The sequence below is a fragment of the Bidens hawaiensis genome, unplaced genomic scaffold, assembly GCF_021521415.1.
Source record: "Bidens hawaiensis isolate Kalapana, Puna unplaced genomic scaffold, B.hawaiensis_p1.1 tig00020643_1, whole genome shotgun sequence".
Classification (NCBI taxonomy): Eukaryota; Viridiplantae; Streptophyta; class Magnoliopsida; order Asterales; family Asteraceae; genus Bidens; species Bidens hawaiensis.
The window spans coordinates 9,094-32,257 of NW_027493158.1; the positions used below are offsets into that span (position 1 = coordinate 9,094).

General features: G+C 39.3%; 2 protein-coding genes across 2 annotated transcripts; one reads left to right on the forward strand and one right to left on the reverse strand.

The window, feature by feature from the left end:
* The first annotated feature begins 7,258 nt into the window (after positions 1-7,258).
* Positions 7,259-10,515, forward strand: LOC143561229 (phospholipase A1 PLIP2, chloroplastic-like). The gene is made up of 3 exons (XM_077049355.1): positions 7,259-7,875; positions 8,794-9,771; positions 9,867-10,515. Exons 1-3 carry the CDS (start codon positions 7,294-7,296, stop codon positions 10,431-10,433), a joined length of 2,127 nt encoding a protein of 708 aa, XP_076905470.1. The 5' UTR covers positions 7,259-7,293; the 3' UTR covers positions 10,434-10,515.
* Positions 10,516-11,358: 843 nt separating this feature from the next.
* Positions 11,359-14,230, reverse strand: LOC143561217 (uncharacterized). The gene is made up of 2 exons (XM_077049345.1): positions 13,449-14,230; positions 11,359-12,109 (listed from the first exon to the last, which is right to left on the reverse strand). The coding sequence occupies exons 1-2, from the start codon at positions 14,197-14,199 to the stop codon at positions 11,607-11,609; spliced, it is 1,254 nt and encodes a 417-aa protein (XP_076905460.1). The 5' UTR covers positions 14,200-14,230; the 3' UTR covers positions 11,359-11,606.
* Positions 14,231-23,164: the final 8,934 nt, after the last annotated feature.

Below are 23,164 nucleotides of genomic sequence, written 5' to 3' on the forward strand. Positions count from 1 at the left end.
TTTTTTACTTTCTCGGAGTCGGACCTGGCTATAGTAATTTGTGATAAGTGGTAACTGGTTGTCAACAATAAATGGACGATCAAACGGTACGTAGTTACTAAGTTATCTTCGTGCATATGTTATGTTCGATGATAAAAAAAAGTTATAATATAAAATAAGTTACTTATAATAATGCATGTGATGGAAGGTTAATCAGGCATCATGTGGTGGCGTTGATAGCCGAAAGACAAGGGTACATGCACCAATCAGCCAGCGTCCCGATGATTGAGTGCTATGTGCCTAATGTCCAAGGCTTGATGCAAAACTAGTATAGAGTCGGGGGTCTCATCGGAAGCAACCTCTCTATCCCCATGGGGTAGAGGTAAGGCTGTCTACATCTTACCCTCCTCAGACCCTACCATAGCTTTGCTATTGGTGGGATATACTGAGTACGATGATGATGATGATGATGATGATGATGTTGTTAACCAACCCGTTGGGTGAGAGTGAAAGATGTTTAAGAAATGTGGGTTGATTAATGCACTTTTCTTGCCCACTTTTTAGACACTATAGGTTAATGTCAAAATATCAACGCGCTTCCTCTTTTTTATTTTTTATTAATATGCAACACAAAACAAAATACAAAGAAAATGTTGTTAGAACTTAGATATTTTTCCTGTTTATTTTTACTAAAATATGTTATATAAAAAGGGAGAGTTAGATTTATCTATTCTTTTTAAAAGAAAATAATTGGAAAACATGTTATTTGAATATTCATCCCTTAGACTAAGTTTATTGATCAAACTATTTTTCTATTTCTAATAATAACTATTTATGTTAGTGTAATCAAAACATATCAATTTATCATTTAATCAAATAACTAATTACCTAAATCTAGATTGTAGAGTCGTTAAGCGGATCCAAGCCGGTTGACTGAGGAGTTGGTTGTACTCGGGAGAGTACTCGGACATTATAAATACAAAGAAAAATAATTTTTAAATATTATATATATGTCAAATATCATTAATATCTATACTATATGTATAGACAATCTCAAAATCCTCATAAATATATTAAAATGTACCATCAACCATGCAAAAGGTACAAGTTTATTAATTTTAAAAAAATTAGCATATTACGTGATTGCCACGTTAAGCACAAACTATCGTCGGGATATGCACGTACTGTTGCGAGGAACGTACTAAGACCAGCAACGTTCATGTGTATCCTGGTGCATCGCGCGACCACCTGACTAGTTTATAACAAAATACGTGAATATCAATATAAATAAGAGAAATATGTTTTTAAATAATAAAATCTTCTAAAATTGCTAATCATTAAATAAAAAATGATATTTGTTCTTTAATATTATAGAAATACGAATTATGTTCAAAATCGGCTCAAGTTCACCGGTTATATGTGATTCTAGCTAAGGTTGACTACATTTGATCGATTCCTCGTAACTACGCGGAATTAAAGAAACTAATATCGACAACATACCTTGTAACGAGTACTCGGCCGTGTAAACCTACTTTTACAACATTGACCTAAATTATAAAAATAGAAGACATGTGAGTATTTTTGTCAATAAAATCAAAATAATATTTATATCTTTAATGAAATCAGATCCATCATTTTTTTCTATTAAATCACTTTATATACACTTTTGAGTGTAAGAGATTAATGTGATAAAATTCAGTTACAAATATTTATAGGTCTAATATGATAAAGACAAAAAAAAAATTATGAATGAATAACATTTTTTTTCTCATATATTAATCTAACCCCCATGGAATCATGAAGTTTTCATTCATTTCTTTTGAAACTGTAAGACCATGTATAGTGGATGGAGCCCCTTTATGGGCATTGTGTGACATGTGATGCCACGTCAGTATAGGGGCTTTTTGGCTTAAAAGGATATAGTGGATGGAGCCCCAACAATCATTACCTTATTATTATTTTATTATTATTATTTATAAAAAAAATAACATATAAAAACCACCAATAAAAACCAACTCTTCCCCAACAATCGCTATGTAGGGAGCACCCCTCCCATCCACGGCGCCCATAGTGCCTTGGGGGCGGTGTTTCCGGTGCTATGGGGCGTTATGAGTGTGAGAAGCGCCCCACTACATATGATCTAATATAAAATTGTGTTTTATTCATCTAATTTTACATATGACATTGTTTTTTTATGTCATTCATAATGAAAGATTTTTTTAGAATTCGTTATTTCTTTAAAAAAATATATAATTACAGCTCATAAATCGTTATGTGTATTTTTTTATGGTTATGAATAAATTGTGTAAGAATACATCACGTATTTGTATGAATATTCCATCCAAATATATAATTTGAACTTATAAAACCATTTAATTTTTAAAATTATAGGCTTTTAAAAAAGTTTAAACATTTAATTTTCATTACTTAATTGTATTCTTTAAATATCTTGTGTATTACATGAGTTTTAAAGCTATAATGTTATATTTTAGTTAAAGGTAAATGAAAATTTAAATAATAAAAACAGCTTAGATTGAAGTTGTTTGAAAAGCTAATGGTTAGGTTATTGATTTTACAGATAACATATCATGTTTAAAAAGTTTTGGTTAATATTTATATTTAGTGATTTAAAACTTCTTCTTTTGAATATAAATTTATCAAATATCAACTAAAATATGTTTTAGCCGACTCAGGTCTAGAACCGACTGTATAACCGAAAAATAAAATAATTCATAAATGAAATAGAAAAAGAAAAATGAAAAAAAGTAAACTAAACACCAGCTAAATGTTAACTGTAACCTAACACATACCAATTACCCACCACTAATAACCTACCCATGCTCATCTCTAATTCATATACAATAATTTCTAAATATATATTTGAATATGGGTTTATTTTTCTTTTTATTCTAAGTTTTAAGTAGTTTAAAATAGATATAGTCTAACCCAATTATTTTGTCTAAATGTATAAAAATCACTTATTTATTAACTAATGAAAGTTTATACCAAACTTCATTAAACGTTTTTTTCGACCTAGAAAATTCAAGGCCAATTGGCTAAATGAGAAAATCGGACCTAAATTATAAAAAAATCAAGATCAGACTGTTTTTAAAAACTCAAAAACTGACTATACAGTTTTTGGTTTGGATTTAGCCCAGATCAAACCCATCTAACCCGACCTGACTTGTATCATGTGTAGGAGTATCAGTCGTGTCGGGTTGGTGGTTTGATGAGTTTCGAAGTGGCGGGTTAGCGTGTTGATATTCTTCAACCCTAATAAAACATTTTAATAATTTGTGATAAATCTTATTGTTTTTTGTGTGTCTATCTCTCGTTCCCAATTAACAAATTTAGGATAACATATTAATGAATACAAATAATTAGATAATAGACAGTTAGAACTAATAAAATAAAAATGTTGGAAGTAAAAAGTAGATAAAAGTATTTTAAAAATAAATTAATTTTATTTTTAAAAGTTAATTGATATATGAAAAATTAAAAATATATAAGTATTCAACATTAAAATTTAAAACTTTTATCTGAAATTAAAATATTAACTTCTCTAAAATTCTTATACGGGTAAACATGTCAACTCACTTTTTAACGAGTCGGGTTCAGACTAACCCATTTTTTAACAGGCCGAGTTCGCATTGACCCGTTAAAGAAAACGAGCTATGACAACCAGCCTAAAATCTATATCTTTCATGTCGGGTTTAGAGTCATGTCAAAAATCAACTATAGGGATGAGCAAATTCTGTATCGGTATCGAAATCGCACCAATTGGATACTGTTGGTACCGAATCGGTAATAAAGTTTCGGTATCAGTACGGTACGATACTGGTATTTTCCGAATATTACCTTAAATACTAGTATCCAACCGATACCGAACCAAAAATTTCAACAACAATACTAGTATCAAGATTTTGTGATTTTTGGAATCGAGATTTTCGGTACTTACGGTTAGTGATGTTCAACGAAACCGGTTCCTGGAACCGAACCGGTGGACCCGAACCGGACCCGAACCGGTTCCTACCCGATTTTTGTAGGAACCGGATCCTATCTGATTCAACCCGATGATCCGTGACCGGTTCTTGCATTTCTGAGTGTGGGCGGGTAGGAACCGGAATCGAACCGGAACCGGTTCTGGAACCGAACCATCCGGAACCGGTTCCTAACCGGTTCTAGCCGTTGGATCGAATATAGCCGTTGGAAATCGTTTTTTTTGGCCGTTTTTTGACAGTTGGGGTCAAAAATAGCCGTTTTTTGGCTACCCCCAAGCACCCCACTACTAGTATAAATAGGTATTCGGTGTCATGGGTTCATCACAACACTCAAAACGTAAACCCGAACGCAAAAAAATACAAAAAAACGCTATTACAACGTTTTGAGTTCTCTAATCTCTTGTTTTCTCTTCTTCTATATTCATATTTGTTGTTATGGCTACCTCACAATCATCGGTTGGTCAAGGTTCCAACGCCGAACCAAGTTTCGTTCGTATTGTACCTCATAATCGTAATCAAGACATTTGGTGCAATTGGGATTTGGTTGAATTGAGTGACCATTCATTGAAGGCTCGGTGCAAGTTTTGTGGGATTTATTTAAACCCACTTTCGAATTCAAATTTGAAGAAACACATCGAAAAACCGTATTGCAAGGCGTTGAAAAAGAACGTCGATTCGCAACAAACGCAAATGGATAGTGAAGGCGGAATATTTACATACCAAATTGATCGAGTTCAAGATCGTATGGCGAAGTTTGTGATTCAAGAAGCTTTGCCGTTTAGCCACTTCGACAACCCTCGCTTAACTGCCATGATTCGAGATACGCTTCAACCACAATACACTCACGTAAGTCGTCATACTCTTAAACGTTATTGTTTAAAATTGTGGAATAAGGCCAAAGAGGTACTAATTGCATATTTTGAAAATATAAATACGGGAATAAACTTAACTAGTGATGTTTGGTCGGCTCCACATGGTCTACCCGAATCTTATCTTTGTGTCACCGCTCATTGGGTAGACCCGTCATCGTGGGAAATGATGAAACGCACCATTGCTTTCGAACTCTTTGAGTATCCACATACGGGAGATAATTTGTTTGAAATTTTAGATTATGTTATAAAAACTTATAAACTAGAAAATAAAATATTTTTAATGGCATTTGATAACGCGTCGAATAATACATCGGCGGTTGATAAATTAAAATTAAAATATACGCCGATTTGCAATGGTGTATTTTTTCACTCAAGGTGTGTTGCACATATCATTAATTTAATCGTGCAAGACGGACTTGCTTCGGATGAGGTTACATCGGTTATAAACGATTTTAGACTAATGATACATGAAGTTTTTAAGAAAAGTAAAAAAAGACAAATGGAATATAGAAAATTTTGTAAAGATACGGGAAGAAAAGCTTTGGTAGCTAATTGGGATGTACCTCATCGATGGAATTCCACTTGCATAATGTTTCAAAGTGCTTTGAAACAAAGAGAAACTTTACAAATGTTTCATTATAGTCTTGCCGAGAATGATTTGGCAATCCCCTTTTCAAATGAGAAATGGGAAATTATCAATGACTTATCGACTTTTCTTGAAGTTTTTAAAACATCAACTACGAAACTAACGGGAACGTATTATCCGACAAGTCCCTTGGTTCTTTCGGAGTTATTTTTAATCGTTAACAATCTTAAAGAATTTGAAAATAAAAGTCCAGTGTTTTCAAACATCATATTACCAATGAAGTTTAAATTAAAAAAATACTTTCTTGAATTGCCACCGGTTTTTACTTGCGCCGCCGTTTTAAACCCAATGTTAAATGTTACGGGGGTTGAATGTGTGATAGACGAAATTTTTTCAGCCTTAGATATACATGAAGTTGACCCAAACTTTTCAACAGAGGCAAAAAATGATTTTAATTTGAATTTTAAATTTATGTATGACTTTTATTTAAATAAATATGGGTCAAACATACACATGCCTATGCCGGGGGGGGGGGGTCTTCATCAAGTTCAAGTGCTACTAGAGTACGAGATCCCATGATTAGCCTTATGAACACCGTTCGCAACGTAACGGCTAAAAAACAAAGGGGTAACACCCCTTCAAGCAAACTAGGAAGGTATAGTGCAAATGATTACTCTACCGGTTTATCCGAAGAGGAATATGGCACTTTTGATGTTTTGGCTTGGTGGAAGGTAAAGGAAACCGAGTTTCCGATTCTTGCCACCATGGCCCGTGATTTACTAACCGTCCAAGCTTCTACGGTAGCTTCGGAATCCGCTTTTTCTCTTAGTGGCAAGGTAATATCGGTGAGAAGAACAAGACTAAATTCGGAGTCGGTGGAGATGTGCATTTGCTTAAAGGATCACTTGGACTCAATCGATCGTATTCAACACGTAACCACTCTCGAAGATGAAACACCACTTGATGTTCGAGTGCACGATGAACAAGAAGGCATTTAATTCCGAAGAAGAAGTCGTCGCTCAATAATTACGACGAACAAGAAGGCTTTTCTAGAAATAATATGTCACAACTTTATATTTATAAGTTTAATGTTTTGTTAGTTTGTTTTTGAAGATTTTAAAACATGTCACAACTTTATATTTATTTTTATGTTAATTGTTTTTTTTATTTTTCATGTTATACAAATACGAATCGTAGTTTAGAATCCAAATCGCAAACGAAAAACGAAAAAAAATAAAAAAATTTTACACTGTAACCGGTTACGGTACAGGAACCGGTTTAGGAACCGGTAAGAACCGGTTAGATAGGTTAGGGGTCCGAGAGTGGGAGAACCGGTTCGGTTCCCTAACCGGTTCAAGCCTGGAACCGGTTTAATTGAGGGTTTTGAATATAGGAACCGACTAGGAACCGGTCCCAAGCCGTTTTGAACATGTCTACTTACGGTACCGATCTCATCAATCAACACTAACTCTTCTGCACACCCAAACACCGATGAAATAAATATCAGGGGTAATTATGAAAAAAAAAAAGAAAAAAAAGTAGTTTGAAATGAATATGTATTTATGACATGCTTCGTCTAAAAACCAACGTGCAACGGTTCCTGACTTCTTTCTTTTTCTTCTCTCTCTCCTTCAACCTCCCAGAAAATCATCAAAATCAAAATCAAAATCAAAATCTGATTCAATCCTCATTAATTCGTGCATCCTCATACATCCCCAGAAACCAAAACATCTGCATCAATCCATATTCATATTCCCATCAAGATTATTATTAATTATTAATCTGTATTATTATAAAGTCTCCAACTTTAATATTAATATTAATTCGTCTCCAAGAAACCTGAATAAATTCATCAATGGAGGGCATTTATTTAAAAACATTGGGGTTTATTAACATCAAGAAGCCACCAATCACCACCGCCTCTCGTATAAACCCACCTCAAATCACCACCACCCGTATGCCGACAACAGCAACCTCAATTTCATCGGATCAACCTCGTACGACACGTGGCCCATTTGGGTTTTCTTTCAAATTGCCTCTCATTTCGTTCTTCGTCGGTGGCAATCGTAACGCGGTGGCCGTAGACGACGCCGTTTTGGTTGAAACAACTGAAGAGATTAACATTAAAGATGAAATTGACATTAAGAAGAAAGATGAGAACTGGGTGTTGAAGATTCTTCATGTGAGATCTATTTGGAGTAAAAAAGACGACGATACAATCGAGGTTAATAATAATAATAATAATAATAATAAGGATGAATTGGATCAACAAGATGAGGGTGAGTGTGATGATGTATGCAGGGTTGATGATGATGGTGTCGATTTCGATAGGAGTTCGTTTTCGAGATTGCTTAGGAGGGTTAGTTTAGGTGAAGCAAGGTTGTATTCTCAAATGTCTTATTTGGGGAGCTTGGCTTATTCAATACCCGAGATTAAGGTACTTGTTGTTTATATTCATTGTTCGAATTAATGCACTAGAGGTGTTTGTTCAAATGCCTTTCGGTTTTATGGTCTTGTGAGGATGTTTAGATTAGGAGTGCAAACGAGCCGAGCTGCTCATGAGTTACTCGAGATTAGATTGATAAAAAGCTTGAATTGAAACGAGCTTCAGCCTCAAATGAAGCTCGTTTAGTTATCGAGACCGAGCTTGAGACGAGCTTAGGCTTGTTTAAGATTTTTCTGAAAATACTTAAAATTTCTTTTTGCATTAATTAACGACTCACGTGTCGAGCTTGAGCTTGAAAAAAGACTGACGGGCCGAGCTCGAACTTTAGCAAAAGAGCTAGACACAATCCGAGTTCATGGCTCCCATAAGTCAAATCGAGCCGAGCTTGAGCCTAGTCAAGCTCGTTTTAAGGTCTTGTGAGGATGTTTGGATTAGGGGTGCAAAAGAGCCGAGCTGCTCATGAGTTACTCGAGATTAGATTGATAAAAAGCTCGAATTGAAACGAACTTGAAACGAGCTTTGGCAGGCTTAAGAATTTTATCAGAATATATAAAAAATTAATTAAAAATGTATATAAAATTAATAAATAGCTCGAGCTTGAAATAACGAGTCATGGGCCGGGTTTGAGCTTTAGTAAAAGAACTTGAAACAAGCTGAGTTCGAGCCTAGTCAAGCTCGGCTTGTTTACACCCGTAATTTAGATCTAGGCTTTTCTTATATGATATACAGATAAATTTGTTGATGATTACTTGCAATGTAGATTGGTACTTTAGGTTAATTTTTTAGCATCCAGCAAGAATTGATATGATCTGTGCATTTTGAAACGATGGGTGATATATATTGTGTATAACTTGTGTTGAAATTACGATCAAAATGAAATCTTGAAGTTGTTTAATCTCCTTTATGCAGCCTGGAAAACTATTGAATCGATACAGACTCCGTTTGGTTACTTCTTCAATAGAAAAGAAAGCCCAGCTGGCTGCAAAAGCCGAAGAAGAAAAAGAGAAAGAACGAGCTCGGGTTCAAGATCTAGAAGACAGCCCTGAAAACAAAGAAGACCAGACGATAAAATCTGAGAAGGAAATAGAACAAGTCACGGAGACGGTTGAAAACGAGGGGGAGAAAGGAATTAGGAATTTGATAAGTGCTTCAACAGCGTATAATATTGCAGCCTCGGCCGCTTCTTATTTGCATTCTCAAACAATGAACATTAACCCTTTTAAATCTTCTGAAAACAACTGCGCAGAGGTTGCTTCGTTAATGGCGACTACTGACTCGGTGACTGCTGTGGTTGCTGCTAAAGAAGAAGTCAAACAAGCGGTTGCTGATGAGTTAAAGTCGTTGCATTCGTCACCTTGTGAATGGTTTGTATGTGATGATGATGAAAGTACCAGATACTTTGTTATTCAAGGATCCGAATCACTTGCATCATGGCAAGCTAATCTTCTTTTTGAGCCTATCGAGTTTGAGGGATTGGATGTGATTGTGCATAGGGGTATATACGAGGCTGCAAAGGGTATTTACGACCAAATGCTGCATGAAGTCCACACACATTTTAAAAAATATGGCGATCAAGCGAAGTTTCGGTTCACTGGTCATTCACTTGGTGGAAGCTTATCATTGCTTGTAAATCTAATGTTGTTAATAAGAGGGCAAGTCCCACGCACTTCATTACTTCCTGTTATAACATTTGGTTCACCCTCGGTTATGTGTGGTGGGGATCATTTGCTTAATAAACTCGGGTTACCAAAAAGTCATCTTCAAGCTGTCACAATGCATCGTGACATTGTTCCCCGAGCCTTTTCTTGCAAGTACCCGAGTTGTGTCGCTGAGCTTCTTAAAGCCGTAAATGGGAATTTCCGAAATCACCCCTGCCTCGATAACCAGGTAGAAAAATGAATACTTCAGTTCTTGCGGTTCGCCCTTGTATTATTATTATTATTATATTATAACAAATTTTTTTATTTTTTATTTTTTGGCAGAGTTTGTTGTATGCTCCAATGGGGGAATTCTTGATTCTGCAGCCAGACGCAAATGTTTCACCGAGCCATGATCTGCTTCCGTCGGTTAGCGGCTTGTATGTTTTGACCTCATCAATATCAGACGAGAAACAAATAAGAGCTGCACAGACAGTGTTCCTGAACACACCGCACCCGTTAGAGATGTTGAGTGACCGGTCCGCGTATGGTTCAGGGGGTGCGATCCAGAGGGACCATGACATGACATCATACGTGAAGTCGGTTCAGGGTGTGATCCGTCAAGAGCTGAACCGTGTAAGAAAAGGTAGACGGGAACAGAGGCGACGTGCTTGGTGGCCCTTGGTTGTGCCACGTGGCAATAACAGGGGTCGCATTGGTCAAAGTCAAAGTCAAAGTCAAAGTCCAGGTCTAGGTGAGGTGCAGTTCACGAGGGTGTTCCGGACGGGGAGCGAGTCTTTGAAAAGGTTTACGAGGCTGGTTGCGTCAGATCATATGGATTTGCTTGTGATACTGTTGCTTCCTGCAAGATTGTTGTTTGTGGAGGCATGTAACGTGATTCGGTCCGTTTAAAAACGTTTGTTTATTGTTTCATATGGTTTAATGTTGCTATAATGTTGTGCATGTATAGAAATTATATATATATTAGTTGATAAGTTTCTTGTGTTTGCTGTAATTCATAACCGAAGAGGTTCGCTTTTATTGATGTTTGATTGTTCGACTTTTGTTTATAATCAAGAATAATTTGAGATGAATAGTGGCGGCGATGGAGGTTTTTGTGGGTTGTCTATTAATTGGCGGTGGAGGCGCCTCCATGGTTGTCGTCTATATTGTTGACGACTACGGATCTATGGTTGTTTATCTAGAAAGAGAAAGGGGGCGAAGGGTGGGCTTTAGAGAGGGAAACAAAGAGACGGGAGTTGCTCCACCGTTGCCGGCGGCTCCGGCTGTCTATGGTAGCGGCGGATTGTGTGACGGCTATTGCTTTCTCTGCACTCCTTCTCCGGTGACTCCACGACCGTCGTGGATGATTACTAGCAGCGGTGGATCTGAGAATATATTGGGTTCTAGAGAGATGCTTAAACCATTTTCTATGACCTGATGATGATGAGAATCTGACTGGGTGTTGTCCAGCCGTTGCCGGCGGCTTTGGCAGTCTATAGTGGCGGCTGGCATGTGTGTATGTTGATGATGTATGTTGGCTATGATGATATTTTTGAACATATCTGAGCCTCCTTAGCCATAATAACTCGGTGATGATGAACCTAGGTTCATCGGAGAGGTTACCGATTTCGTAAGAAATAATATGTGTTATGCTGATTTTATATAATTTATTGATCATTGAGCGTACTGTCTTGATTGTGAAAACAATTGTCTTGATTGTGAAAACAAATCAATATATTTGCTACTGTTACAAACACCCGAGCATAGTTAACAATGAGATCCATACGCGTCAAACCCCTAGTTGGAATTCAAATCAAAATCAATTATTCGATAACATATTTTCCTTTAAAACAATAGATTCGCGATTACAATTGAATGCCAACATCACATTTCCTGCCGTTTTTAGCCTAATAGAGCGCGCATATAACATGTTTAAAATGATTCCTATGGCTAAGTCTCTCATTCCTAGCTTTTATTAACTCCACATGAGACGAGAATAGTTAAAAATCCAGTTTAGCCTACAACAAATCAATTCACATCTAACCAACAAAATCAAAACATAATATATGTATGTATTTTGTTCTAGTAATGCACGCTTGGTGATCTTCCACGACTGTTATTATTATCCAACACGATTTCAAACAAATCCCCATCAGAAGACTCATCATAATCCGCCATTCCTCTGTTAACACTGCCAAAATATTGCACACTTCTCTTTGTTGACCGGTCCAACCAATGTGCGTCTATTCTTCCCATTGAGAAAAGCTCTCTGCTATCTTCAAATCCTATGATCGGAGAACTTGCAGATTGGCCAATAAAACAAGGATTTGGTGTCCTATGTAAATTAGCTTGCGTGTATTTAAAGATACTTTGTCCAAAATTTGCAATTACTGTTACGCTACCATTTGCTGCGAGTATTGGATAAAGAGGCGTTTCAAATTCTTCTGTCGTGCAATAGACTTCACGTACAAGTTTGCCATCTACGGTGAAGTAAACTTTCTTTTGGCCTGGGCTGTACCCGCAACCAATCACTTTCTCTGCTGTTCCCCATTCGTCGGATTCCAACTCATTTGTCAGTTGAACTCCTACAAATCAATAAATAAATAAATAGAACATTATAACCTACAACCATGAGTGTTATATCATTAATATAAGAACAATTCAAATTCAAGATTGAAGTTAATTTTTATACGTATTGAGTCCGGTAAGAAACTGGTTCAAATAAGAACGATTTCAAGAGGCATAACCGAACTATCATTCCCGATCCTACCAGCAAGTCTGGTTCTATCCAAAATTGAAAACACTGAAACACTAATTTGAGGACACGACACAAGGACTAAAAAAGCCTTAACGTTAACAATAATATCGTGGGCCTTTTCATAAACTAATAAGACGTTATGGGCACACTTTGGGGCTGCCTTGAGGCGCCGAGGGTGCGAAACACCGCCGGGAGGGGGCACGGAATGTGGGGGCTTCACAACGATGGGCGCCAATGAGCTCCATCTCTCACACACACATACATATACATATGTGTGTGTGTATATATATGTATATATATATATATAATAGGGCCGTCAACGGGCTTTAAACCACATCGGGACATTATTGGTTGGGGCTTCGATGCCCCCAGTGTTTATGTGGCGTTGACGTTGCATTGTTAAGGGGCTGCGATAACCATAGAGGATAGTGTAAGTACAAAATATTCAATTGTGGGTCACATGTGTCCTGGGGTGGGTGGAGTTCCTGTAGTTGCGTTTTGTCATTTTACGTTTCCTGTTAGATTCTATTATTCTAAATCTACACCAACCATTTTTGTTGCCTACTATCTTAATAAAAGTTAATTAATTACAAAGTAAATAGGAAATCCTATTAACCAAACCATTACCAAAATAAGTGAAAACCCAACTAAAATAAATGAATCCGTTAGAAACCAGTGGTTCTGTTATAGCATATTTTTATGGTTTAGTTATATATGCATATTCTTATGGTTAGAAACCAGTGGTTCTGTTATAGCATAATTTTTATGGTTTAGTTATATATGCATATTATGATTGTTCAGCTATAGCATATTTTTATGGTTTTGTTATATATGCATGTCGAAATAAACAAATTAACTAAACCCACATCAACCCATGACATATCCGTCTCGTGTTATCTGGTTGTGGGTTCAAATCAAATATTACTGTTAAGAAAAAAATAAAAACATTTAACCATATTTCTAGCTTTAGCAATATTTTTAAATTTATATTGTGGTTACATGCTACACAAACTACTTTTAAATTTAAATGTTAATATAAGAAAAATATATATACATGTTTAGAATATATATTAAAAACAAATAAAGTCTCTAGAAAGCCATTTGTCTTTTCAAAGAATGAGCCAAATAAACGATGGTGCAGTTTGACTTTGAAAAAATCAACATACCTTCTAGATAAACCGAGCCGTCGGAGTTGAACCCAATCGATCCCGGATAGGTTCCCGGAATCTTCACCGGCATCCACCCACCTCCGGCCAACCCCACCGTCAACACACCCTTCAACTCTTCCATATTCGCATTATTATTATTACCACTTGTCACATGAATCAATGACTCCGATGAACTCTTTTCCTTGTTATTCTCTTGAATCAATTTAATTTTCTCACCTTCCTTATTTACATTAACTCCGTCTCCGTAAGTGGACAAAATAGTAATTTCGAAATAAGCTTCTTGCGGAAACGGCATCGTGTTCAAAGCCGGACCGGGTAACGGCAACGCGGATTTAACAACGGAAACCGCTTTCTTCAAACCGGAATTGAACCGGATATTTTGAATAAACTCGGCGGATCCTTCGTAAACCTCGTAACTAATTTCAACCGTCTCGATATTATTATTCGTGTTCGTGAACGCGAACCGTGACCATCCGTTTTCCACTGCGTCCGTGACAAGAGACGGGTTGTCCGACCAGTTAAAGAGACCTTTTCGGAGAACATAGTAGTTTGCTCGTCGTTTGTTGCTGTTGAACATGTTTTGTTGTTGGTGGAGTTTGGAGATTCCGTTTTGTAAAGATGTTGCACGTGGGATTGGTGGTGGGGTTTTGGAACGGTGGCGGAGATAGGATCGGGTGAGGAAGAAGAGGAGGAGGAGGAGTATTCCCGCGGAGGCTGCCACCGTGGCGATTACTGCTTTATGGTCCATAGAGGTGGTTAGTGGATATTCCGGTGGTCGTTAGGATTATTATTAGAAATAAAAGGGAATAATAAACTGAGTTAGTATAGGTGGTTTAAGGGGACAAAATAGAGGTCATGGTCCACACTCCACACCCTTGTTGCAGAGGTGCATAAAAAACCCGAATCTGAAATCGAACCCGAAATAAAATCGGAAACCGATTTTTTTAATACTCGGGTTTTTAATACCCGTACCCGACGCTACCTGTAGGGTACAAATAGAGTATGCATTTCGGTACTAAAACCGGAACCGGACCCGATTTGTACCCGGTAATACCCGAAAACCCGAACCGAAACCGGGTTTTTCTAATACTCGAAACCGGGCATTTCAAATACCCGATGTATACCCGAAAAATACCTTGAAAATACTCGAAAAATACCCCTAAAAGTGCAAACTTTTAAAAAGTTCAATCTATACCCGAAAAATACCCAGAAAAACCCAAAAATAAGGTTTTTCAATACATGAAAATAGGGTATTCGAATACTTGGTTTTTGAATACCCGGTTCTATACCCGACCAGAACCCGATGCATAGGGTATGATTTTTAGAGACAATACCCGGACCCGAACCCTACCTGGGTATTACCAATACCCGGTCATACCCGAACCCGGTTCTATACCCAAGCCCGGGTATTTGAAAAACCCGATTTGTGCACCTCTACCCTTGTTGTGCCAAGTGGGATGTATTTGCAATGTGTGTGTAGGACCAAGCATAAGCCAAGGTTCATAGAATATTGCCGGAGTCAAAGGACACTAACAAGCATTTAAGACCCATATTAGGGTGGTGCCCTGGTGGGTGTGGGCTTGGCATGACTAACGGGATGGTGAAGGCAGCAAGGTGGTACTCGCGGGAATAACGCCCCGCCCCTCACTGGGTGTTGAATGGCGTGGTTACGTGGAAACTGTTGCGTTAACATACAAGCAAACCAACTCAATGTACGACACGATAATATGTTTTATTTTAAAAACGGTGGGATTTGTTTGATTTTGGGATGGTTTAAAGAGAATAAAAAGAGAACTGGTTTAATATAATGTTTTAATTGTGTTTATATAAATTTCGTATTGATTAAGAAGATATTGGAATTACCTGGTGAAATTGGCGTTGAATTTGGTTCCGATTTGTCACACCCTCAAAATCCACTAACGGAGTTTTACCGTCAGAGGGTGTGAACTAACAGGATCGGAATCATTAGTTATAATCAAACCATAAAAACAAAGTTTCAAAACCATGAAAACGTTTACGAGTAATTAAATGCGGAAGCGTAAAACCATAGAAACCAATGTTGCGTCACGCAGGACGATTTAAAACCCACTGATAACAGTTTAAAATAAGTTTGCATAATTAAAAATTGTTTCAAGCAATGCATGTTCCTAAACCGCGCGCCCGCCTCGGCTACCTGAGAATAACATACTAAAAGTGTCAACACAAGGTTGGTGAGTTCACAAGTTTAAATAAAATAAAGCGTTTAGCGTTTGCGTTCAGCGTTTTGCGTTACAGCGTTTTGCATTACAGCGTTTTGCGTTACCAGATAGTGTTATGTCAATTATATATCTATAGGTAGCTAGCCTATAAAACAAGTATCACTAAGTGTTCGACACCGAAGCTGACTGTTTATCATTTGCCTTGCCACCAGGTCATCCAGGCCATGGTATGTGTTTAGCCAAGATTACACCCACTCGACCTCCAGTCGAGTTTAGCGTTGGGTGGGGTTTGTCAAACCAGTAGTACTACTCAACAATGACTCGCTATTATCCAAATATTAAACGGTTCGATGTGAATGAAGGACTTTAGTTAACGCGTTTGCCACTTAGTCTTTACAAGTGATATATAATCTATATTAACAAAATCTTAAATGCGTTTCGGAGTATGTTATCTCCCCCAAGTGAAAAGCGTTTAAAAAAGTTTAAAAAGGGGAAAGTGAAACTCACTGTTTGCGAAGAAATTCCCAAATTAAATCACCAAGATGCGCGTCACAGAAAAACTCTCTCTAGCGTTCTAAAACAACAAAGAGATTTTTCTAAGTGTCGGAATATTATCGAGTCTCTAGACCCAGCACATAATACATATGCACATAACATGTTTCGTGTTTCGTTTGTGGATCGTGTGTGACTTTAACAAGTGTAGTTGTGATACATTACATGTGTAAGCAAGTATTTTCGTGCCATGTATTCATAAAGTACATCACTAGCAATTACTCCCCGTAAGGGTAATTTGGTCAACACATAACAATTAACTAGCAACTATTCCCCACGAGGGCAATTTGGTCAAATCATTACAATCAATTAGCTATTATTCCCTGCAAGGGCATTTTGGTCAAAACGCGATAATAAATTAGCAAGTATCATGTTTCATGCATTTTCACAAAACTCAGCAGCTAGTTTCACCGAGACAGAAATTCTACTTGAAAGATTGTACTATTCCACCGATCATAGCATCTCAATTAATTTACCAAAAATCATCATAGAAGCATATATGTCTTAGGTTTCCAGAACATATTTTATTATATTTTTATTCCACATAGTTTTCTCACAATCATCAAATCATTACAGCAAACTCATAACAATCAAATTCATGCGCAACAGAATGTTATTTGCAATTCCCGTTAAACGAAAAATCCAATAAATGCAAGACCACTTGGGTTAGGTTCCTAACTCAATGAGTCAACTTCCAGAAGTGGAACCAACCCAATTGGTCTCGTAGTTCATGAGATATAACATTTAAAAAACAACCTAACAGCAGGTCTAACAGCTCAGCTTTGCACAACGTTTTTGTAAAATCATAAAAGTTAACCTTTACTTGTCCAAAAATTACAAGTTTATATTCCTTAGAAACTAGACTCAACCTAGTTTACTGTAGTATCCATAATCTCAACCAATTCTCACATTTAAACCTCGTTACAGTCAATTAAACATCAATAACACAATCTGTCCAGAAACTGTTTGCATCCAAACTCAACATATTAACTATCAATGAACCATAAGTCATTCATATAACACTCTAGACTCCATAATCACTATCCATGCACATCAACTACACATTACATACATGATTAGGGTTTTTGTTTGAACTCAAATCAAAGACACAACAATTAACACGTAACAATATCAATTATATTTATCAAATCATCATCAATACATCATCAATACATCATATGAAACACATACACACATAATCGGCTTCTAGGGTTTTCAATTAACCCATTAAACATCAAAATTAAGTATAAAGGTTGCATAGGATAGTCGTTTATACCTTCCTAGTACCTTAATCTTCGATCAAAACTTGAAATTGATGGTGTATATGTGTGTATAAGTCGACGGGAGCCAAGGGAGTAAGGGGAGGGGTTTCCGATCGGGGTTAGAGGGAAAGAAAAAGAAAAGTGTTTTAGGGTTAAGGTTTAGTATTATTTATAAACATAATATGTTACACTCAAGTCCCTCAACTTCTAAGTATTACTTATCTAGCCTAAATTAACTAGTTTGCATCTTGAGTTAACGTTTATAACCATGTTATCACATAACACATAAGTCTAACACATAACTATCACATAATTACTGTTTTGACGTTTTTCGTTTATTCACCAATCGTTTGCGTCAACTCGTTTGCGTTTCGGTGCAATTCCCGAAAGACTACACATGTAGTAAATGTTAAGCGTCATTTAAACCCTAGTTTAAATGTAATGAAGTGTGTGTTCTAGATTCAGTGATCTTAAGTTTGAATTGACGGAGTTGAGTTAACGGAGTTAACCTGAAATTGACGATTGTCACATCATTCCCATGTTAAAGAATTTTGGTCCCGAAAATTTGAGTCAAGTCGTGATGAGTGTCTGAAAAAGTAAGAAAAATTTTCAGTTTGTCATATCATCCCCTAGTAGAAAGAAATTTCGTCCCGAAATTTAATTCATACCTCCGGTGATTTCTGACTGTTTTCCGGGTTTCGCGGTTTTCTGTGTTTGGTTAGCCCTTCAAAAAGGTGAGGATACTTCTTCATCATTTGATCCTCGCGTTCCCACGTGAACTCCGGTCCACGTCTCGAGTTCCAACGAACCTTAACGATTGGAATTTTGCTGTGCTTGAGCGTTTTGGTTTCCCAATCCAAAACCTCGACTGGTTCCTCAATGAAACGTAGCTGTTCATCAACTTGTAGTTCATCCAAAGGGACTACTTGGGTTTCATCTGACAGGCATTTCTTCAAATTGGATACGTGGAATACATTGTGTACGCCACTGAGTTCCGTTGGTAGGTCCAGTCGGTACGCCACCGGACCAATGCGCTCAGTTATTCGATAAGGACCAACGTATCGTGGGTTGAGTTTGTTTCGCTTACCAAAGCGAACCACACCTTTCCAAGGCGAGACTTTGAGTAATACTTGGTCATTCACTTTAAATTCGAGAGGCTTTCGGCGCTTGTCGGCGTAACTCTTTTGGCGATCTCGTGCTGCTGCCATGCGATTTCAGATTTGAACAATCTTTTCCGAAGTTTCGAGTACCAGTTCTGGACCAGTGATTTGGCTGTCACCTACCTCTGCCCAGCAGAGTGGTGATCGACACTTCCGTCCGTACAACGCTTCAAACGGCGCTGCTTTAATACTTGCGTGGTAGCTGTTATTATACGAAAACTCTACCAAAGGTAAGTGAGGTTCCCAACTTTTTCCGAAATCCAAAACACATGCACACAACATATCCTCCAGGGTCTGAATAGTTCGTTCACTTTGCCCATCCGTCTGAGGATGGTATGCTGTGCTCATATCAAGACGGGTGCCTAGTGCGCTTTGTAGTGACTTCCAAAAGTGCGAAGTGAAACGAGAATCTCGATCAGAAATGATTGAGACAGGCACTCCGTGTCTAGACACTACTTCCTTCATGTAGACGCGAGTCAGTCTTTCCATTTTGTCCGATTCCTTAATCGCTAAGAAGTGTGCAGACTTAGTCAACCGGTCAACGATCACCCAGATGGTATCGCATCCCGTCGGTGTCTTAGGTAAAGCCGTAATGAAATCCATTGAGATGTGTTCCCATTTCCACATTGGGAGTTCCGGTTGTTGTAGTAGACCAGATGGTTTCTGGTATTCTATCTTGACTCTGGCACAAGTCAAGCATTTGCTCACGTAGGTGGCAATGTCGGATTTCATGTTCGGCCACCAGTAAAGTGCCTTTAAATCATGATACATTTTATCTGAGCCAGGGTGGATAGAATATCGGGACTTGTGAGCTTCGTCCATCACCAGAGTTCTCAACTCTCCGAACCGTGGAATCCAAATCCGGTTCTCAAAGTATCGGACCCCGTCCGATCTGGTTTCAAGTTGCTTGTTCATGCCCCGCATGAGTTCCGATGGAAGATTATCATCTTTCAAAGCTTCGTGTTGCGCCTCGCGAATCTGGTCAGGTAAGTTTGCATGAATCGTGAGTTGTAATGCTCGCACTCGTCTGGGTTTATCTGTTTCTTTTCTGCTGAGAGCGTCGGCTACTACATTGGCCTTGACAGGGTGATACTTGATGGCACAATCATAATCCTTAAGTAGCTCGACCCAACGACGCTGTCGCATGTTCAGCTCCTTCTGATCGTAGATATGTTGGAGACTCTTGTGGTCGGTGTAAATGGTAAACTTGGTACCGTACAAGTAATGCCTCCATATCTTAAGGGCAAACACCACAGCTCCGAGTTCCAAATCATGGGTCGTGTAGTTCTTCTCGTGAACCCGTAGTTGTCGAGAGGCATAAGCTATAACCTTCTCGAGTTGCATCAGCACACAACCAAGACCTTGAATAGATGCGTCACAGTGTACCTCAAAATTTTCCGTTCCCTCGGGGAGGGCTAGAATAGGGGCGCTACAAAGTTTGGTTTTCAGCAGTTGAAAAGCGGATTCTTGCGCGTCACCCCAATTGTACTTAGTGCCTTTGTGAGTCAAAGCGGTGAGGGGTTGAGCAATCTTTGAAAATCCCTCGATGAAACGTCGGTAGTAGCCGGCCAGTCCTAGGAATTACCGCACCTCAGTCGGAGTCTTAGGTGCTTCCCAGTTTTTGATGGCCTCTACCTTACCGGGATCGACATGGATGCCATTCTCGTTGATCACATGTCCTAAAAAGTGAACTTCGCGAATCCAAAACTCACATTTCGAGAGTTTAGCATACAGTTGTTCCTTCTTCAATAATTCCAGAATTACCCTTAAGTGTTCTTCATGGTCAGTTTCGTTCTTGGAGTAGACGAGAATATCATCAATGAAAACAATCACAAACTTGTCGAGGTACGCCTTGCATACTCGATTCATGAGATCCATAAATACGGCTGGTGCGTTGGTTAGGCAAAAAGGCATAACCGAAAACTCGTAGTGACCATACCGTGTTCTGAAAGCCGTCTTTGAAATATCTTCTTCGCGCACTCTCAGTTGGTGGTAACCGGATCGCAGATCGATCTTCGAGTAGTAACTCGATCCTTGAAGCTGGTCAAACAGATCATCAATTCGGGGTAAAGGATAACGGTTCTTGACCGTCACCTTGTTCAACTCCCGGTAGTCGATACACATGCGGAAAGTCCCGTCCTTCTTTCGGACAAATAAGACAGGGGCTCCCCATGGCGATGAGCTAGGTCGGATAAAACCCTTATCCAACAAATCTTGCAACTGAGTGGACAACTCCTGAAGCTCCGCCGGTGCGAGCCGATACGGGGCTCGTGCTATGGGTGCTGCACCGGATGTCAACTCGATTTGGAATTCGACTTGACGAATAGGAGGGAGTCTAGGCAAATACTCCGGGAAAACTTTCGGAAAATCTCGCACAATCGGTATATCTTCAATTGGCTTCTCCTCCGCGGGTTTCTCAACAATCTGCGCCAAAATTGCCGGATGACCCTTTCGTAGGTACTTCTGCGCCTTCATGAGGGCAATGACGCTGGTGGTCATGCCGCTTCTCTCACCTCGGATCGAAATGATCTCGCCGGAAGGGGTAGTAATGTGGACTATCTTGTCGTGACATATAATCTCCGCTCGGTTCTCGGATAACCAGTCCATGCCGACTACGACATCGAAACTACTAAGCGTAAAGGAATAAGGTCGATATCAAAGACATGACCTGCCAGTTTTAACTTACATCCCGCAAGTACATGAGTCGTTACTATAGTCTTACCGTCAGCTAATTCAACAGGAGACTTAGCATCTAACGGGGTTGGAGTTAAGTCTAAGAGTTGGCTAAAGGCTTTCGACACAAAACTCCTATCAGCTCCAGTGTCAAACAATACAGAAGCAAAACAATCGTTCACAGGGAACTTACCAGTCACCACGTACGGATTATTGCGGGCTTGACCCGACCCAATAACGAAAGCTCTTCCTTTGCCACTGCTTCCACCACTACTGCCACTTCCATTACCTCTGTTGTTGTCATTCTGTTTCAGCTTAGGACAATCTTTCCTGAAATGACCTTCTTGCCCACACTCAAAACATCCCTTCGTCGTTATAGGTGGCATAGGAGCACCCTTTGCCGCAAGGTCTCCTCTACATTCCTTCGCCTGGTGACCCATCTTTCCGCATCTCTGACACTTGACACGGTCACACGGGCCAACATGATGATAGTTGCACCTATTGCACTTCGGATATTTCCCAGCATATCCGCTCGAACCTTGCCCGCTACCGTTGTTATTGTTGTTGTGACTCTGATTGTTGAAGCTTCGAGTGAATTCGGGCTTACGGTAGTGTTGTTGCTGTGGGAGGTTCGAGGACGAGGATCTGGTGTTGTCAAACTTCCTCTTTCCGCTGCTCGGGTTGCTGTTGCTGTTGTTGTCATTACTCGGGTTGTCACGGGCTTTAGTGGTTGAACCCCTAGGTGGTAACGCACCTTGGGTCACAGCCTGATCCGTCAGTTTGTGAGCTAAACGGATCGCTTGTTGAATCGTGGCTGGTCTGGAAGACGTCACCATGCCCTGAATCTGCGGTGCTAACCCATCAAGGTACATTTCAATCCTCTTACTCGGCGGATCTACCATCCGCGGACACATCACCGCTAACTCGTGAGAACGGGTAGTGTAGGCTTCGATTTCTGAGCCCACCATCTTCAGTGACCAAAATTCTGACTCTAACTTCGAAATCTCCTCTCTCGGACAGTACTCCTCTCGCATCATGTTTTTGAACTCCTCCCAGTTCATCGCGTTAGCCAGTTCCAATCCAAGGATCTGCACGTTCGAATTCCACCAAGTGAGGGCAGAATCCTCAAGTGTTCCAGCAGCGAATTTGACCCTACTGGCAGGGGGGCAATTACACATTTCAAACGCTGATTCGGCCTTCTCAGCCCAACGCAGGAAACCTATGGCTCCCTCCGTGCCCTTAAACGAATTGGGCTTGCAGTCTAGGTAGTTCTTGAAAGTACACGTTCCAGTTGGACCTCCAGCTTGATTCTGAACATGTGCGGCTAGAGCTGCCGCCGCATGGTCATTCAACAGGGTTTGGAGTTCTGCTGCGGTTAAGTTGATGTTACCGCGACCGTTTCCAGCGTTTCTTCCAGACATCTAGGTGTTATCATTCTCAGATGTCATCGTCTGAGGACACCTCTGAGTGTGCCTCCGGCTCAGCCGGTTCTTCCTCCGGTTCCTCTTCGGGTTCCTCCTCGGGATCTTCCTCGGGATCTTCCTCAGGCTCCTCTTCGGGATCTCCTTCAGGTTCCTCTTCAGGCTCTGCCTCAGGCTCGGCCTCAGGCTCTGCCTCAGGTTCGGCTGCGTTCTGAGCAAGTTGCATTTGTAACACATCGCAACACTCTAAAGCTATCTCGGTTCGAGTCCTTGCTACTTGGAGTTGTTCTTGCAAGTCTATCATCTCGGCTTGCATCTTTCTCATAATCTTCATCTGTTGATCACTAGCCTCTTGCATTTCCTTCATTGCCGCTGCCATGCGGGCAATTTCCTCCTTAGTCTCGGTTCCGTCTTTTAACAGTCCGGAAACGTTCGCTCTCGTGTAGC

Bases quoted from the DNA above. Each gene is read 5' to 3' on its own strand.
- LOC143561229 (XM_077049355.1), top strand. From the start codon at position 7,294: ATGGAGGGCATTTATTTAAAAACATTGGGGTTTATTAACATCAAGAAG. The intron at 7,876-8,793 runs GTACTTGTTGTT...TCCTTTATGCAG, and splicing joins ATTCAATACCCGAGATTAAG to CCTGGAAAACTATTGAATCG. The intron at 9,772-9,866 runs GTAGAAAAATGA...ATTTTTTGGCAG, and splicing joins ACCCCTGCCTCGATAACCAG to AGTTTGTTGTATGCTCCAAT.
- LOC143561217 (XM_077049345.1), bottom strand. From the start codon at position 14,199: ATGGACCATAAAGCAGTAATCGCCACGGTGGCAGCCTCCGCGGGAATA. The intron at 12,110-13,448 runs GTATGTTGATTT...ATTGATTTGTAG, and splicing joins CGGCTCGGTTTATCTAGAAG to GAGTTCAACTGACAAATGAG.